This window comes from Lampetra planeri, chromosome 31 (assembly GCF_965212315.1).
Source record: "Lampetra planeri chromosome 31, kcLamPlan1.2.h2, whole genome shotgun sequence".
Lineage (NCBI taxonomy): Eukaryota > Metazoa > Chordata > Hyperoartia > Petromyzontiformes > Petromyzontidae > Lampetra > Lampetra planeri.
Window position 1 is genome coordinate 8,247,357 of NC_136137.1, and position 19,819 is coordinate 8,267,175.

Consider the following 19,819-nt stretch of genomic DNA (forward strand, 5'->3'; position numbering starts at 1 on the left):
ACTACTTTGCCCAATTTGGTTAAGTAGGCTATTTGGCAGGGCAGGTCGAAGTGCCCATGTGTGATCTTTCTCAGAGCAGGTGTGAGGACCGTGCGGACTCCGCGTGTTCATTGAATGAAGCGAGTATATTGCCGTGCCACCGTCTGCCAGGTGCAGCCGCACAATGCAGGCCATGGCCAGGCCCTACTCCTCGGGGGAGCTGAGCAGGTGGAGGCCAGCACTCCAACCCCAGGATCACCCAGACCCCGCAAGGCCTTCTGCTCCCAGTACCACAAGCTCAAGCCTCGGAGGGCCCCGTAGGCTGGTGCCCAACCACTTGCTCCAAACAAGTGAGTTCTGCAGACATCTCTGTCCGCTGCTTCTGCCTGCATTACACAGCGCAGAGAGATGTTGATATCATTGTATGCGGCTCGTGCTGCGTAGGATTTGCGGTTGCATTGTAAACTCTCCAGTGTGTTTCCCAGTTGTACCACGTCTTGTTTGGCATCTGGTTATTATTCACATATGTATATATAAGTTACACTAAAGATAATTAATATAATGAGACAGAATGAGCAACATATTACATATATTTGATTTATAAATTGAAACGCAGCCCCGAGTCTTGACTATTCATTGAATCACTGCAGGAGTGAGGGGGAAGTGAATTATTTGATGCTTGGCGGATACACACATCCCACCATCTCGACGCCTTCAACATTGCCAAAACTCAGTATGCAGCTAAATACCAGCCCACGCTGAGATGGCTGTTCCTGTACAAGAGCCATTAGGGTGGCAGGGTGGCAAGGTGGTAATACTTGTGCCTCACAGCTCAGATGCGTAGGTTTGATTCCCGACTAGGGAACCTTTCTGTGTGCAGTTTGAATGTTCTCCCCCCCTATTTGCTTGGGTTTTTTTCAGGTTTTTCAATTTCATGCAATTTAATTGGTATTGGCCAAGCATCCCAATGCAAAAAAAAGTTGCCTGCAAATTTCTCATTTTGGATGCACAAAGCAACATTGTCCTTGACTGCAAAAAATTGGGAGTACCTATCTGAAAAAAAAATTAGGCTCAGTGAGGCTTTCCTGGGTAAACAAGCATAATTATTATTACTTATTATACAAATAGCCAATTTCACGTGTCATGGTGGAGATGCTTATAGATTCAGACCTGCCCCGAACGAGCGTATAAGAAATAGTTTATTTCGGAACCATTCAATGTAATTCGATAACTCGTTGCTCAGTAATATGAACTTTATGTGCATTTCTCATGAATAAATTGTAAGTGTTTTAAATTTCATAGCGTGTTGAGCAAAGGGCCCCGGAGAGAATGCCGTTTATGCTGCAATACGTGCACATGCATTCTGAATGCACGTGCAACCCACCCTTGCAGCTTTAGAGATTAAACACACCTTGTCAAATCAGCGCCGTTTTATCAGTAAGGTTATGAAATTTCATTTATTTCGCTTCCGTTCTGTTTTTTTTTTTACTACAAAGCCTTGCCGTTATCAGAAAGAACCGCAGCGGTGGCGGTGCACCTTTGAATTTGATAATTTCACATTATTATGACTGCTTTGTCATTTCGCGGTAAAGGTCGCGTTCCAAAAAATCTGGCCGTTTTGCAGGAACCTTCAGGAACATTGTCAAGAACCAAGTGGTCGAGGCCAAGCCTGGGATTCTACATTTCGGAGGCTACGAGCTGGGGAAACAGCATGCACAGGACGTGGTAACTCCCGCCTCCACAGCCACCTCTGCCGCTCACTCTTCCCGGCCTCGAGCATTGCCAGACATAGATGCGCACCTGCCCATTAGTATTCTGCTTTGGGTTTTTCCCAGGATTGTTCCCTTTTTGGGGTAGCTGTCCTGGGAAACATTTAAGTCTCTGCGGGACATTAACGGTCCTGGCTTTTTTCAGGAGCAGAATAATATACCACTGAAGACAAGGCATTTACATGTAGTTCTCCCCTGTCCTGGTATTGTGATCTATTTTTATTTCCTGCAATATGTCCTGGCTTCTATGTACCTTTGTACCTTGGTGGGGGTAATCCTACTTCTACCTTCCTTTGAGTTTCCACTGTACTTTTAGTACCCACCTGGTTCTTTTGTCAAGGCACTCTTCCCCCTCCAACCCAGCTTAAATATACGCTGCCAAGCCTGGTGGTGTTCATTCAGACGCTGTCTTTCCGACAGACCTGTTCTTCACCTGAGGACGGCTGCTTGCGTTGTGGCCGAAACGTCGTGAGAATTGTATTTTATTATGTTTTATTTTTATTATTTTATTATTTCCCTTCTACGTGACTTTACCGAAAGAACCAAGAAAATGAATCCCTGCAGTCACGAAAGCTTTGAATCGAAATTTACCCACCTGGTCTTGATTCCTCACCTGGTCCCGAGGCCCCGTCATGGTGAGTTGACAACTGTAGATCGACAGTGCACGCAGCAACATCACCACTGATGCTCAATTACACGTGTTTAGTGTCAGATGGGGGATACCATTTATAACTGGGGGGTGGGGCGTTCCATAACAGCATGCCAGAATTTCTGCTGCAACAAAGTGGTAACAGGGTAACTCTAATATAATTGTTTGTCTTTTCTCTATGTACATATTCCCGTACAGCCCCCGGACATAAGTGTATCCAATATAATACTGTTGGTATTCAAATGCTGTATATAAAGATGCTGTACAGGAAGGTGTACATGCAGATGAAGAAGACTTGACAATGGGGAAGGGAGTAAGAGGTATAAGACTGTAGAACAGAAAGGGAAAAGAGATAAGAACGTGGCTTGATGCGATTGAGAAAAGCTATGGCAAGTGCAGCAATAGCCGTTGTTGTGCAATGCTGTTTTCAAACGCCTCTGTTCCACGTCGTCACCAACCTTCACTGAGCAGTGTGATGAAATATGCTCAAATAATCCCCACCACCGTGTCAGCATGGGGAGGCCCTCATCCAACAATGGATCGATAAAATGACCAGACATCTACATAGACCGGAGACAGTCAATCCTAAGCAGAAGGGATGAGTAAAATATTGAGCTTCGACTAGTATCGGGCAAGAGAATCAGCAGCATGAGTGCGCAGAAGGGGAATTATAGCGAATCAGGACAGCGGCAGAGAGGAGCAAACTCCCTTTGTTGAGTGGAGGTTTACTTGGGGTTTCCAAATACGTGCTTGGTTGCTTGAGTGGCCATCACTTGAAGGAGAGTCAATCAAGGCGAGAGGGAAGAGGTAGGCCGAGGAAAGTCCGTAAAGCATCTGGACGAGTGAAGATGATCTTGTAGTTTATCCAGGATTTGATTGCGAGCCAGTGGAGGCATCTCGGGATTGGAGGGATGTGGTGTTGTTTATGGGTGTCGGTGAGAAACCGTTTACGGGTGCGGGGAGATGTCGGGCCAGGTGATGGGATACTGTAAGGGTAGACGTTGGAGATCAGGTGTCGGCTGTGCAAGAGTCATTCAATCTGTAATTGACGAGTCAAAACCCATCAAAACAGACTAATAATGTGGGCTGGAAAACCGTAAGTTTCAAACGAGACAGAAATGTGTAAAAAGCACGCAGCCTTTGCGCGCAAGCGAAAAACCATCAGCATATCATGAAGAAGTGCATGTTCATCTTCAGCAAATGCAAACATTGTGTTGTTACACATTTCTTCGTCTTGTTTGGAATATGTGGTTTTCCCGGCCTGCACTATGATTCTGTCATGATGGGGTTTTTTCTCGTGATTTTCGCATTTAAAATTCGTTGGCATTAGCCAAACTCATGCTCCCCATCGTGGGGATGTGGATACTCAACATGTATGGTTCCCAGAGGGAGATTGCAGCAGTTAACATGGGTGACTATGCTGTGCTGATGAGTCCTAATCATGATAAACCAGTCCACAGTTGTCCATCACTGCATTATCTCTGCTGCTGTCAGTCGGTCACATTTGCTCACATGTTTTGAGATGGTGGCCGAAGATAAGAAGACCACAATGCAATTATACTCTTTGGTTTTCTTTTTTGGTAAAGTCACGTAGGTAAAAATAAAATAAATGAAAACAACGACGTTTCGGGCGCAACACAAGCGTTCTTCTTCAGGTGGGGACAACGTAGCGAAAGCACAACCGCTTAAGTGTGTCTAAGAGATGGCTGTGACGAGGAATTATATAGTCGCGGTGGATGGAGGGAGGGGGGCAATGGTGAGTGTGTGGTCGGGCTGTGGACTGGTGCAACGATGTGAGGAACGGGGAGGGCGTTGGGAGGTAACACATGGAGCTCAAACTGAAGCTTTGTGATGCAGGGGGCGGAAGTAGATAAGAAAGCTAAGATTAAGCAGCCTTTTGTTATGCTGCCAGGGGGGGAAATTAGAAATGCACAAGATGAACACTAACGTGTGGTAATGGTGATGGTAGTGTGTGAAGCTGGGGGTAACAGACCGGGAATAAGGATATGATTATGAAAATAAATCTAAACTGGCTGTCTAGCAGTAAACTGCACGGCAGCTAAAGTTTAACTTGGTTAATTACATCCTTCCAATGATTGCTCAATTTGAATCCCTCATCTAGGTTGAAGTTATGTCTATGTTTGTATATCTGGAAAATTGGAAAGGCGCAAGCTAAACTTGCACGCTCGAAATAACGTGTGGCAATGGTGATGGTAGTGTGTGAAGCTGGGAGTAGAAGACTGGGAATATGGATATGAATATGAAAATAGATATAAACTGGCTGTCTAGCAGTAAACTGCACGGCAGCTAAAGTTTAACTTGGTTAATTACATCCTTCCAATGATTGCTCTATTTGAATCCATCCTCTCGGTTGAAGTTATGTCTATGCTTGTATATCTGGATGGCTTCATGGACAAATCTTTGGTAGTATCCAGGAGGCTTGCAGAGTACCTTGGTATCGGAGAACACAATGTCATGAGAACCAGCAGTATTATAACAGTGGTCAGCTACGGCCGAAGAATTCGTCCTGCCGTGCTTCAAATCCGATTTGTGCTCGCGAATGCGGTCAGAAATATGTCGTTTCGTCTCCCCGATATAACAATCACCACAGGTGCAACACCAGGGTACTGTAAGTCAGGAGACACCAGGGTACTGTAAGTCAGGAATGACATCCTTTACGGATGGGATCAGATCACGGATCTTGTGTACTGTACTGAATCGGACCTGGATCTTGTGTTTGTTCAGAATTTTGGAAATCTTTTTGGTAACGCCTGTTATGTATGGCAACAATGCAATTCTTCAGGAGATGATGACGGCTTGTTGGCATACACACGATGGCCGTGTGTGTTTTGCACAGACTGTATTTTTGTCATGTAGAACAGTTTCAGGAACTGATAGGAGTATGCAAATAGTTAAGTATTGTAACTTAAATAGCACCGGTCATTGTGACCTTCATGATATTGATCTTTTTCAATTTCAGGACATATTTTGAGCCACTGATTGTCTGCTCGTTTAATTGTTCTGCAATCTGTATCAAGCAACCATAGGACACGCTTTGTCCAAATTTACCACAATTCTCCACGACGGTACGTAATGTTTTTTTTTAAGTGAACAGGCCTCGTGGTGTTGGTGGATTGACTCTTGCCACCCAATAACATTTGGAAATCTCGCCGCATTTGCTTAACAAGCCATATACCCTGCTGATGAGATTCAAAAAGTGAATTCCAATCCAGGGTTCAGCTGCTGCTACCGTTGCTGGAAAATATAATTCCAGAAGACTGATTGGCAAAGGATTTCTTTTGATGTGCGCTAGACTTTGGGCTTTTTAATTGATCTCCATATTTTGGCGTTCTTTAAACATGATAGAAATATTTAATGGCAGTTTTTTTTGTTTTAATTATAGTTTCCTTTACTGTAAATCTGTCACTTTTAAGTTTTGTGGCTTTTAAAATAAATAAGCAGTGTTTATGTTTCCATGATTTATTTATTTTTGCTGTCATTACCGATTAAAATGCTTTATTGACTACATTTCATTGCCATAATTACGCGCATTTGTTTTTATTAATTTGTGCAGAGTTGTGTAATTATTGCCACATTGTGAATTTGCTAATTTTAGTCGAGTGATATATTGTTACGGTTATTGCATTGCTGCTATGAACTTTATGACATTTTTCTAAGTCTATTTGAAAAAATGTTTTTTATGCCTTAAAGGGGTATTTATTATAAAGTTTTATTCGTGGTTTCATCGTCAGCCATTTCCTATTAACTGCTGGATAACATCCTTCTCAGACTCTCACTCTCCCCCATGGTCCTTTGATGCCAAAATGTAAATTCTGCATGTGATCGGATGTAATTGCTCCGTCTTCACAAGAGTCGTCCTCCCATGTAAATGCTCCTCTTTGCCTGCTACTCCATCATCAATCCCGACCATCAGCCATCATCCCTTCTATCAACTCCCAAGGATGACGTAATTAAATGTTTATTGACAGCTGCCACTGGGGGTGCCCATACAAATGTTTGAGATGAGATTTGGTGTAAGTCGCCGATTGCGTGTGAAGCGCTCTGAGATTCCTCGGCGTAAAAGAGGGTGGCTCAATCAAAAACAAATCATTATTATTATTGTTCGTTAACAGTCAATGTGATGTGTCTGCTTTATGTTTATCCTCTGATCCATGTGCCCCTTTTCCCATCTCTTGAGTGGAAAGAGACAAATGTGTATCACATACCACAGTGTCTGGCTTTTATTGATTTTAAATGGCATTATATTCACTGAAAAGCTAAAGCAATCATCAAAGCGTTCACAACCCTAGGCATTTCATAAAGAAATGCATGAAGCAACTGCTACTTCGAGATGGAGTAAATATAGAGGAAACATACAATTCAGAGAAGTCAGATAAGGAGGTCTGCACTCAGAAAATCTATTCATAGCAACAACATAACATTTTATGAAAATAGTTTTTTTTTATTAAATAAAGGTATAAGCGTAAATGTATGAAGCTTTCTACATCTTATATTTGCTGATGGTAGAGTTGTTATATTGTAACATCAACGGAAAACTAATTACAGAAAATGATTGAACTGCAAAATGAGGACTGCTAATTTGGACTCAAGATAAATACGAGCAAAACAAAAGGCACAACAAAGTATGCTAAACAAATTACATCCGTGCATTTTTTTTGGGGGTGGCGTGGGAAAGAGTATTGGAATCAAAATGATGATATGAGAATGCAAATGAGCGCAGGATAAAGCACTGATGGAAAGCCGAACTTGGTTATTAAAAGCAGCAGAGAATATCACTTCAGTTTGTAACTCGCACGAGTATTCGCTCGCCCTCGTGGAGGCGCGAGGAGGAACCACAGACGAGTGGGAAAGGAAGCCACGCGGGGAACCAGAGCCAAACATTTTCCAAACTCTACGGTTCCCTTTATATTATGGTGTTATCAGCGAATGAATGATTGTTTACATGTGGGAAGAAACTGGAGTACCCGGAAAAAAAACCTCCCACGCACGTGAGGGGGAAACACTCTATTCCATACAGACGGAACAATCCACTCTATTCCATACAGACGGAACAATCCACACTTTTGCTCTACCACCTTCTCCTGGTGAGCCAGGTTACGCCCGCGCGATGATCCACCAACCCTTGCCGCCTCCGCAGCGCCGGATTCCAGGAGTGCGTAGCCACCACCGCCTGCCTGGCTTTGTCTCCGAAGCGTAACGTTTTCAATCGGCGCATATTGCCAGCCATGAATTTGATCAGAAACATGGAAACTGAGAAATAAAGTGGGGGGGGGGGGGGGGGAATTATTGCAAATTGTTCAAAGTGGCACTGACGAAAATACAGATATCATAATATTATAATATAACGTTTCTTAATACTCCCCTGTGTTGTTTTTCAGAAACTTATCAACATTTCAGCGGAGTGCATCAACATGCATATTATTCCTCCGCAAAGCAAACACTTTCAAGTGAAGTACTCCAAAAAGGTGGGTCACTCGTCAAAAGTGCTTTCCGTTTCTGATGATATACTTTGAACTAAACTTGTTCAAATAATTATTTTTGCATAATCGGTAACCGGATGAAAACAACACAGTTAAAAAACGCTTACCAGTATGCCGCACGGTACAGAAATATCTAGAACAATAAATGTACATTGTCACCTTTTTAACTGAGAAATTAAGGGAGTTACCCCCATGGTGTAACCGTTAGCTCACTGCACTTGCAATCGAAAGACCGCTGGTGTCTAAAATCAGGCGTGTGGTGATCTTTGTCTTTGTGGTGTCTGTTCCCAGGGTGCACTGGTGCCCGGGCTGTCATTACGCGTGTGTGTCGAGTTCTGTCCAGACGAGTGGCGCTACTACTACGACTGTATCCGCGTCCACTGCCAGGTTGGTGTTTAATTCATCATCATGATCATGATAATCATCATCATCATCATCAGCCTTTATCAATCCACTGCTGGATAAAAGCCTCCCCCACGCCATCGCCACCCATCATGTTCATGCGATGTACTAATCCATCCAGCGTGCAAGCTGTATCATTGCTCCATCTCCCCGGTGAACATCTGCGCAGACGCGTCCCGTTTCTTTGGTGCCGCTTGGTCACTGTTCTTCGACCATCAGCCATCGTCCCCTCAAGTGACACGTGTCGCGCTCAAGACCACCTACCTTTCTTAGCAGTTTTAATGGTGTAATTAATCTGCGTATGTTTACAAATCCATGTTTTCCTCTTGCTGTATCTTCATATAATTCCAAGCATGCATCTCTCCATGCTTCCCTGCAAACTTATCGTTGTTCCCTTTGTTTTGTCTAGTACTCCAGTTAATGATCGCGTTTCTGAACTGTATATCGTAGCGGGTAGCACACAGCAATTACTGCAGCAATATTATTGGTTATTAATGAGCTATGTACAATCCACTGCTGGATGAGGGCCTTCCCACACTGTGTGGGTCGTGGGGGGTTCTCTGACCCTACTTTGTCACTCTGGGTTGGTAGTGAGAGCATGGAGCATGGAAGTGGGAGTAAGACAGCACAACACAACAATGGGTTATGCTCAACTGCCCTCAACTGCCCACCACGATGCCCTATAGCTGCCTAGAGGTTGCCTATCCAGGCCCTTATCCAGGATCAAACCTGCTTAGCTTCTGAGATCTGACAAGATTCGGTGCATTATGGGTGATTTGGTCACAGGTCACAAGCTAAAAAAGATACCTTATTTTTCCAATATTTTGCAAGGGAGGCATCATTGAGTGGCATTGCTTGGAAATAATTGCTTTTGAGATATTGGTACGAAACGCCTGACTTTAGTCAGCAATGTTACGCGGGTGAGTGAATGCTGTGCACGATACAAGTTGATATTATCGTTACTAATTCTCCAAATAAAGAATTATCAAGTAGGGGTGAATATACAACAATCAATTCCGTGTATATTAACTTCATACAGAGTACACTAACAATAGACTTTTAGGCTACTGTCGAAGGGACAAAGCAATAGTTTCCTGTTCAGTCATTATACATGGGCTCTGTATATTGCTTGTAAATCATCGCTGGGTTTGTGTGGTTACATATTGTGTCATGTAACGATGATTTGCCTCTCCTGGAGTGTGGTGTCAGGTGTGGTGAGAATTGAGTGTTTGTGTCTGCCACATTTTGTGGCCTTCCATTTGTTCCGCCTGTCGTGTCCCATCACTCCCCCCGCCCCGCCCCCCCCCAAAGGGTGACGAGACGCTCCTGGTCCCCATCCACGGCTACCCGGTCGTCAACGTTCCTGACCTCCCCTCCTTCCTCAATATCCCAGACACCGCCCTCGGAGAGAGGTAAATCACGCGCCGCCGCACCCCAATTGCGGTAAAACACGTGCAACGCAGCTGAGGCGCGGGAGGATGCATTTTAAAGCCCGGGGTCGCATCCTCATAATTTCATACATCACAGAAAAAGCAATCGGCAAAAAACACGAGCTTTTTCATGATTAAATTTCATCCGTAATTGTCAGCCCAGCTGCTTGGATGAATGGGTTAAGGATAGAGAGATGGAGATGCAGGGAGGGGTGGCGGCGGTGGTGGCGGCGGAGGGTGTGGGGGGGTGTTCGAGCGGGTGACTCTTGGGGTGCGAGCGCGGGTTGTCGCGCGGGGCCGGTGGGGGGGGAGGGCAAGGGTGGCGGCACCCAGGTAATTAAGCTGGCAGAACCGCGTCGTGAGCAGCGTCTGCAGCGGGGGCGCAAGTGGCGCGCACGAAGCCCCGGTCTCGCGGGCAGGTGCCGCGAACCGATAAGCGCCCTCATTTCCCCGTTGTGTGCCGAGATCGCCGGTGGGCGGCTCCTGCCACCCCCTCCTCCCCGGCTTAGTGATGCGCTGCGGTTGCCACCTGTGCTAGTTTTCCCAGAACATCCTCTTCTTGAGATAACTGTCCTGGGATTTATGTTATTGTTTAAGCCTTGATTTGAAGCTTTTGTGACTGCAAGGATTCATACTCTTAGGTTCTTTCGGTAAAGTCACGTAGGTAAAAAAATAATAATTATAATAAATGAAAATACCTAAATTAAATCACGACGTTTCGGAAGCAACAAAAGCCTCCGTCATCAGGTGTAACTGCTCCAATAAAATTAATGTAGCGTGTGAAGTAATTTTACTGGAGCAGTCACACCTGATGACGGAGGCTTGTGTTGCTTCCGAAACGTCGTGATTTAATGTAGTTATTTTCATTTATTATTATTTTATTATTATTATATTTTTTACCTACGTGACTTTACCGAAATAACCTAAGAGTATGTTTAAGCCTTTTCAAGACATTGAAGGATGCTAGTTTTTTTGTTATTTGCCAAGACAATACATTTACAGGTAGTTTTTCTGTTTTCTGGTATTGTGAGATATTCTTCTTCGGTACCGGCCAGGTGGCTCAGAGATAGCATGAGCGCCTCGCAATCGGAAGGTTGCATGTTCAAGTCCCGGATGGGGTTCGCTCAGCCCATCGTTCATTAAAATGAGTACACCTTTGTGGGGAAGTCAACAGATGGTTGTCCTATGGATAAACTCTCTCCCATCATATTAATGTGGAATTTCCACCACTGAGGGGAGGGCTGCTCACCGCCTCATTGCTCTACCCTACATTGTACACAAGAGTGCATCCCCACAGTCGCTAGAGCACAGCGATACATTCCAGGGGGTATTCTTTTGACAGATTTCCCACCCACCCTACCAAAAATGCACGAGTCGTGACTGTTGGAGCCATTAGTATGGTGATGTAAGCGCAATTCCAAACTGGAGGTATTTTAGTAAATTGTCCGCCGCACGTTTCGGTTGGTGTTGGCAAGGCTCTGAAGCACGTTAACAAATGCCGTAACCGTGCGACTCCTCTGCGGGGCATTCCGTCTGTTTACGTGCCTGCCGGTCGCGGCGGGGGCCCTGCGGACAGACACTGCACAATGCCAAATGTGTCTCGCGGCTTTTTGCTTCTGTGTAAATTGAGGGAGAAATTAGGCCATTTAGATATAACCTTGGTACCAAAAACCTCTCCCCAGTCCCCCCCACCCCCAGCGGGGAAATGAGAATTTCACGTAGCTCTGCTCCTCATCCCGTGAATGCACGCAAAATGAGAATAAAAGGTCAACGGAGGCTGCGACAGCCTAATAATAGGATTAACGTGCCTATTGTGGGCTTCATTGCCATCGCCCTCGGAGACGTTTCAGACAGGCTTGTTTTGAAATGGAAATGCATGCGTTTGCAAGTAATGCAGTATAGTGACCTATGGCATGCAGATGTGACTGTTGCTAGGCTTTGTGCTTCCCTGCGGGGAGGGATCGATGGTAGGCCCTGGGATTAAAGGCAAGGAAGGCATCCTGCCTGTCGCCTTGTCGTTCCTGCTGTGCACGCCGCCAGGAGCCTTGTGTCGGTGCTGCCCCGAAGTGACGCCGGATGGGCCTCTGCACACGAGGCAAAATGCGACGCCGATTAGATTTGTGTCGCCTCTAAGACCACATTCACTTCTTTACGAGACGGCTGAAGCACACATCGCCTTGACAATGTACGCCATTGTTGGCGACGTAAAAGGTTTGCACTTTTCAGAAAGACCGTTAATCAAGATGAGAATCTGCAACCCCCCCTCCACTCTACTACGTGACTGCATCTCTAGATAAATATGAGAGATATGGGTTTTATGGGTGCAAGGGGATTTTGTGTGGGTTATTTTTAGAGGACAGTGATGGATGGGAGGCTACAGAACAGACAGGGAAAATAAAGCAATTCATAGAGAGAGGGACGGTAAAGGAGGAGAACAGGAATGCTTTGAGCCTGGGCCTAAACAGCGCAAGTGGCATGGAGTTTCAGCTGAAGGTGCAGCAGTGGAGAAGGAACAAACTGACATTGAGCAGAGGTCAACTGGGGGGGGGGGGGGGTATTGATAAGTACAATCGGTTGATTTTGTGGAGGGGGAATAGAGTTGCGAGAGAGGCAAGCAGGAGTGAGTCAATGGAGGATCTTGATAATGGTGAGGGCCTTGTCAGGTGCTATACACAGGCACGCGGAGACAGAGACATACAGTGAGGAACAGGATAGCCTGCGGTATGAGGTGGTGAGGAGATGGCAGTCAGTACAGTCATGTTTATTTTTTTAAATCTATCTGTGCAGAGTTTTGAGTGTTAACTCTTTATTTGTGTGTTTTCTCTGGGTACTCTGATTACTCTCAGATACTGAACAGTCATTAATGGTATTGGCTAAACATCACTACACAGCATCCTCTTTTAAAAGTATTCAGACTCAGTGAGGCTTTCCTGGATTAAAAATAAAGCATTATTATTAGACATATAGAACAGATAGACACGCAAATTGACGTAGACTACGAGAGATAGAAAGAGACGACAAGTCCTTGGATGACCTTGAAGATATTTAAGGGTGATATTTTAATTTATCACGGACTGGATGAAGAGTTAATGGAGTGACCTGACAATTGGGGCGATGTGGTATCGTTTACATTTGTGAGTGAGGAGTCCAGATAGGGCTCCAAAGGATAAAGCCTTTATTAAACAAAGCAAACCAAGGTGATCTTTAGTAACCCTTTACTTGATTTGTGTTGAAGAGTGTTATTTGAAGAAGAAAAAAATGCATCTCAAAACACACGCTCGTCCACAGCAAGATGGGCCATGGCAGGAGCTTTCATTGCATTAACATGTGCTGTGGAATGGCATTAGCTCTCCATATGCATTGGTGTCGACCCTCTAATTCGTCATCTGTGTCGGCCCTGTAATCAAACCCTGCGCTCGCGGTGTCATCGTGGACTCAATGGGAATGGATGTCAGAGCGAGCCAGTGTCCCTCGCGTGCGTAGGCCGTGTCTGATGAGAGCTCATCGTGCCAGTGAGCCGCTGTGAATATCCGAGAACACGGAAGCACACGGTCATTGAGATGAATCCATAGGTTAATGCGTCACATCGCCGGCACTACGGAGGGTATGAGACTGATGGAAATAAAATTAACCTCGATTTTATACATTGTAGGGGTGCTCTTCATCAGCTCAATGGTACTGGGCACGACCAACGGCAAGGGCCGTGTTTAGCGAATGCAATTATTTCTGAGTATATGCATGGTAATTACGGCCATGTTTCCATAACAATTAGAAATCAGAGTAAGTGAGCCATGCTGGGCTGTCCTAGGAATGGCCCAGAGCTTCAAGGACCAGCCAGCTGCATACTCCCCCCCCTCTGCCTGAAGTAAGGCTATATGTATGACAAGTTCTATATATATACATACAAGATTTAATGTCAGATGGCCAGGTTATGCAGAGGTCAGAACACTGAGCTGGCACCACTGAGAACCTGCGTTCATATCCAGGCAGAATTGATGTGATGGTCTCTGTCCAGTCACCAATGACCCTACAACAACAACTTTCTTATTACATTTTGGTCAGCACTCTTGCTAAATTCCAGCTCTGAGAATTTAGAATATTAGTTTGACTGTCATGGGGAAGGGGAGTACTCCCACTCACTGTGAAGACCAGAGGTCACTTGAAGAGATCTCAGAGGTAGCTCTGTGATATCCGCTTCCTTGGGACGTTCTCTAACACAAAGGGACATTGCACTTCGCTGCAAGAGATGACGTGACACATGTCATGAGACTAATATAGACAAATATATATTTTTTAAACTGGTTTTACGTATTCTTGAGTTATCTTACACTTTTCTCAGCTGAAATCTATCATTTTTAAAATGTAACCCTGTTTTTTTTTTACAATAACACAGCTCCTATAGTTTAAATGCACGAGTGATGCCACTGATTGCTTCAACCGAAGGGTCTTCTTAAACAAATCTGCAAATTACCTAAAGGCCCACTTAGTTCCTCTGACTCCCATAGCCCCAGAAATGTAGCCTTAATCCTGCGATAAATTTCATTTGCTAAAACGTGTTTTGGTAAAAAGTATTTCCGCGTTGCTGCTCCACGTTCCTGGAATCCCCTTGCTTTCACTCCGCCTCTTTACTTCCCTATGAAACCAAAAATGTACAAAGTAGAAGTTTCAGATCCTAAATAAAGTGTAACCTACGCATTACGAATCACAATAATAATGCATTTACACCCCCTTTGCCAATCGACTGCCGGATGAAGGCCTCCCCCACACTGTGTTGGGCGTGGTGGTTGTTTGACCATACTTCACCGTGCTTGTGTCTGTGCTGGTTGGAGAAAGAGAGTCCCAGCACCGGTTCAGATGTCACCGCTGATCATGCCCCCCACCTCGACTGGAATTGAACTCGGCTCTGTGGATTTAGGGTGCAGCGCACTTATCACCGCACGTGCCGGATTTCACGGTGATCTCATTCCTCACTTGACACGCTATATTTGACCCATGCATTGTATTTCCTGCATTTTTACATGTGCGATGTGTGTAAGTTAATTGCAAGACAGTAAATATCGATTGGCTCGTACATCTAAGAGTTCCTTATGAATGTTTAATGGCCACTGGCGGCAAGGATGTTATGTTGTGTGGCCTGTGGGTCTGGGGGAGGTGGGGCGGCTCGGCATGGTGAGAAACGGGGGAAAGTGTGTGGTTGGGCTGGTTGGTTGCAGCCAGTGTGGTTAGTGCAGTTAGTGCAGTCGTGGTGGTGTATCTACGGCCCTGCAAGCTCATCGATTGCTTGTCTTTGTGAACGCAAACGATGGCTTAAACCGTGAGTGATGGCCCTTTTCCTCAAATCGTGGAGTTCGTAAAACAATCCAAATGGCACGCTATGACCATTAGACAATTAACAGTGCAAACATTCATCAGGTGCAGTTGATTAATAAGACATACTGATGAGTGAGATGAGAGCTTAACGAACGATAGAGATGAGAGATATAGACTGGAGATACAGATTACACTGGTCAACAAAAAAACACATTTTTTTTCTGGCCTGGACTTTTGCAGCTGTTTTAGACTAATTTCAGGGTGCTGATTCCAAATCTGATCTCAGATTTGCTCTATCACATCTCATTTGTATGCTATCGGCATACCCCATTTTCATTGATTTTACCCGAAATTAACTCTGTCACTTATGATTGCAAGTTGTTGCGAGTCAGTGACTGCTTTAGTGTTAAAATATGGTGCTGTATTTTTAGGATAGTGTGTTTATAATGTCATTTTATGTAGATATCCACATTTATTTAATATTTTTCTTCTGCAGTTTTTATTGAAAATGCAATATTTGATATCTCAAAAACCTGATGTGATCGACAAAAACCGATGCCAGATTTGGAATCAGCGCCCCAAAATTACATTAAAACCGTTGGAATACCTTATGCCAGAAAAAGTGTGTTGACCAGTGTTAGTGAGATGAGATATTAACTAGCGATAGAGATGAGAGAACTATAGACTGGAGATACAGATTAGTGAGATGAGATATTAACTAACGATAGAGATGAGAGAGCTATAGACTGGAGATACAGATTAGTGAGATGAACCGCGAGATAAACGAGACGTATGAGGGCAACAGATCTGCGATCACACGTGCAGGCGTTATGACGTCACATTGCGGCGTGACGTCATAACGTCCGTAAATTAAGAGTCGGTGTATCCAATAGCGGGTGCTGCTGGTGGCAAGGTTCGGAACAAGATAAAGCCATCCGATGAACAGGATCTCCTTCACCTAACAGGGATGCCACCTTGTCAGTTTTAATGTAAACACCAATTTAAAACCCCAGATCCACACAATCTCCAAGAAATGCTGCAGAATGTGAACTTGCATTCTGTGTGGTCATTCACGTTGTGTATGTAGTCATTCACAATTGTGTGTGTAGTCATTCACAATTGTGTGTGTGGTCCTTCACAATTGTGTGTGTAGTCATTCACAATTGTGTGTGTGGTCCTTCACAATTGTGTGTGTAGTCATTCACAATTGTGTGTGTGTGGTCCTTCACAATTGTGTGCATTGTCAATCAAATTGTGTGCGTGTAATCCTTCACAATTTTCTGGGTAGTCATTCACATTTCCCGTGTAATCGTGAACACCGCGTGTGAATTCATTCACATTCCCTGTGTGGTCATTCAAATTGCGTGTGCGGTCATTCAGACCTTGTGCAGGCCCATTCCCACGTGTTGTCCTTCGTAGAATGACACTGCAGGAAAGGGGGGAAAAAGCACAGAATCGCCTTGCAGCCTCGTCAACGCGCACGTGACGTCCCACGCACGTGCGGCGCGCCATCAAAGTGAAATGGCTGTTCAAGGGCTACTGCTGCTGCTCGTGTGAAAATGAGACGGGCCCATCTGATGCGTGACGCCCCGCGCTGTGGCAGTGATCCCGACCTCCCTCGATTGAATGAATGATTATAAAAGCTTCCCAAGAGATCGGATACAATTCCCGAGGCTCGGACCTGACGTTGTTTGTGTTTTATATATATATTTTTTATATTCCCTCAATGTATGATTAAAAATATTCCCACGCTGCGAGTAGGATCAGAAAGTTGACTTATAAAAAGAGCAATAGTGATTATAATTTACGTTGGTTGCTTGTGCCTTTTCGTGGAAATGCAATGCTGCTATGCCATGGACGAGTAATTCTGCAATCATTGCTGGCTCCTTAGCAATTGATCTACTCTCACCAGTTGGAGCTCATTTTGACGACCATGGACACATCATGATGATGGAGTCAACTGAATTGACTGCGCAGGAGTTAAACTCATGCTCTCATGCTGAGAAGCACTGCATTTGTACCAATTGAGCTGCACGTCAGCTGTATAGAGTGACACGATGAAGAGGTCATCACAGCCCGTGCCTTTGATGTGGCCGTACCTTGCTATTGATTCTTCTTTCTGTCGGTTAAGAATAATAATAAAAAACCTTCGGGCTACTATCAAAGGTTTGTTCATGAAGCCATCCAGATATATAAACATAGACATAACTTCAACCGAGAAGATGGATACAAATTGAGCAATCATTGGAAGGATGTTATTAACCAGGTAAAACCTTAACTGCGTTATGGTGTTGCCTTCATATCCACATCTCCAGTTTCTTCAGCCTCCCACTCCCAACCCCGCTCACTTCCCCCCCGGCATTTTGTTTTTGCTCGCTCCTTAATCCCTCTAGTGAGCAGCACTAGTCTCCCCCTACCCCACACCCCCCTCTCTATCTCTCCTCCCTGGCTCCTCCCTACCCCTCTCTTACCTATATAGCCTCTTGTCACGGCAGCCCTTTTGCCCACTTCAGCAATTGTTTCTTGCTGTGGTTGTCCCACCTGATGACGGACGCTTGTGCTGCGCCCGAAACGTCGTCATTTAATTTATTTTATAGCTACGTGACTTTACCGAAAGAACCAAAGAGTAAGAATAATAATTTAAGTTTGTCTCTCGCCGCCCCACACACAGCATTTGCTCACTCTCGAAGAGAGAGGCCGGCTCAGAGGTGCGAGATGTAACTGCAGACGAGTGTAAAGGCAGCAAGCACATGGGGGTCTGCCACCGACATTTGTCCGAGCTCTGTGGTTGTCTATATATTAAGATGTTATTCGCCAATTAATGAGTCTACATGTGGGAGGAAACCGGGACCACCCAGAGAAAACGCATGCATGCGAGGGAGCAACACTCTATCCCATGTAGGTGGAGCAGGTGGAGTCCACCTTTATCTGTACCGCCCTCTCCCGGCAAGCAAGGGTATATGGCACCTCAACATTTGTGTGATGATCCACCGACCCTTGTTGCCTCCACAGCGCTGGATTACAGCTTCCACGTGCAGCATAGCCATCACCGCCTGGCTTTATACAACTCGTGGGTGGTTAACTGCCATTGACTGTTATTACAGGATCTCACCATCTGGCTTTAGGTTTTTAGTACGTCCGATTAAATCTTGATTTGAAGCTTTCATCCGATTAGTATGGTTGGCTGCACACGGCGCGAAAAAAAATAAGTTCTACATACATTAATGATTGGGATGGGTAGTCACTTTAAGATGTTTCTTGTTCGTGTTTTTGTTTGTTGCGGTTGCACCCAATGCAAGAGCCGAATGGCTCACAGGGCTATCTCTATATATATAAAAGGGGAATTTGTGATTGTGTGTGTCTGTTAAAAATGTTTAGCGTACTTCCCGACATACAACAAACTTGAAATTTGCCATGTGGGTACTTTCCAGACTGTACACCATGCAAAAATTAGAAAAACAGACTTTTGTAAAAAAAATTGGGGGGGCTCAATAATGCATCTTTTTTTGCACGGCAAGTGAGCTGTGACGTCACATCTGTCATGTGACCCGCGCATGAGGAAGTGTAACGGAGTGTGCCTGCTCATGTCATGCCCCCCCCAACCCTCCGCGGCGCGAGTAAAGTGCTATACAAATGTGTTGCAGGTCTAAGGCGTTCTTTGCGCAGCATTGCTTTAACACATTCCTGCGGAGGGAGCTGGTAGGAAGGTTGGGTTGCTCGGTCAATGGCCAGGGTCAACGGCGGCGTGGTGTATTCTGCAAATATGGCCGACTGTGAGGGCGGGCACAAGCCGGCGTGAGTAGGTTAAACGTTGAGTTTTATAAGGGCACCACGGGGTGACCAGCCCCTCGCCACCCAGCCCCACCCCTCCCACCCCCCGCCCAGCCCCACCCCTCCCACCCCCCACCCAGCCCCACCCAGCCCCTCCTTCCCCACCCAGCTCCTCCCTGCACGACGGACGGACACAATAATCCCCTGTGGGCTGGTGTAACCAGTGGGTTCCTACAAGTATTATTTCAGTCGTTTACTGCCGTACGCACCCTGAAAGTTGTGTGTGTCTGCAGCAAGCGCGTGTATGTGTACCTATGGACGCGGTAGTGTAGTGGTTAGCGCGCTGCGCTACGAATCCGGCGACCCGAGTTCAATTCCCGCTCACGGCCACCACCGGGTGACGATTATTTGAACCGAGTAACTAGTGTGGCGTGTGAACATCGCAACTGTGGAGACAAAGGCGGCCGGGCGTCGTGAATCCAAGTCCCGGGATTGTCAAGCTAGTACCAAATAAATGAAACTAAAAACTGGGTGACGGACCGCTCACGAAAAAAAAACTGAACGTTATAGGCTGCACGGCTGTGGCGTGAGCAGCAGAGGGCAGTGCGGTTAAATCCATTGTTGTACGGTACCGTCTACGCTCCCGCGTATCAACCTCCCCCCGTCCCCGGACCATCATTATCCTCCTCCTGAACAAACACGATCACATGCTCGCGTCTCCAGGACAAAGTCAGAACCCTGGTTGATTGTTGCTTTGAGATAATCCCACACTGCTTCTCGCCTAAAATGTCCCGCTGTCTGAATTATTTTTGTTAGAATAGTTATTAGATTGGAAGCTTTCGTGACTGCAGGAATCACTCTTTGGTTCTTTCGGTAAACAAACCTGTTTGTATTGGTGTGTCTCTCTCTGCATGTGTGTCTGCCTATGCTGTTCCCTTGTCTGTATTTTATCATTCATTCTTACCTGATGATGGTTGCTTGTGTTGCAACCGAAACGTCGTATTCTAT

General features: G+C 45.3%; 1 protein-coding gene across 2 annotated transcripts in view; it reads left to right on the top strand.

Annotated features, from left to right (window-relative positions):
• The window catches only part of CFAP221 (cilia and flagella associated protein 221), a 62,752-nt gene that overhangs the window by 4,180 nt on the left and 38,753 nt on the right, over positions 1 to 19,819 (top strand). For both annotated transcript variants that reach the window (XM_078609195.1, XM_078609194.1), the window contains exons 2-6: positions 151 to 329; positions 1,604 to 1,704; positions 7,797 to 7,883; positions 8,190 to 8,285; positions 9,612 to 9,712. In XM_078609195.1, the coding sequence (XP_078465321.1) occupies positions 164 to 329; positions 1,604 to 1,704; positions 7,797 to 7,883; positions 8,190 to 8,285; positions 9,612 to 9,712 (551 nt within the window). In that variant the 5' untranslated portion in view covers positions 151 to 163. The remainder of the gene's footprint in view (positions 1 to 150; positions 330 to 1,603; positions 1,705 to 7,796; positions 7,884 to 8,189; positions 8,286 to 9,611; positions 9,713 to 19,819) is intronic.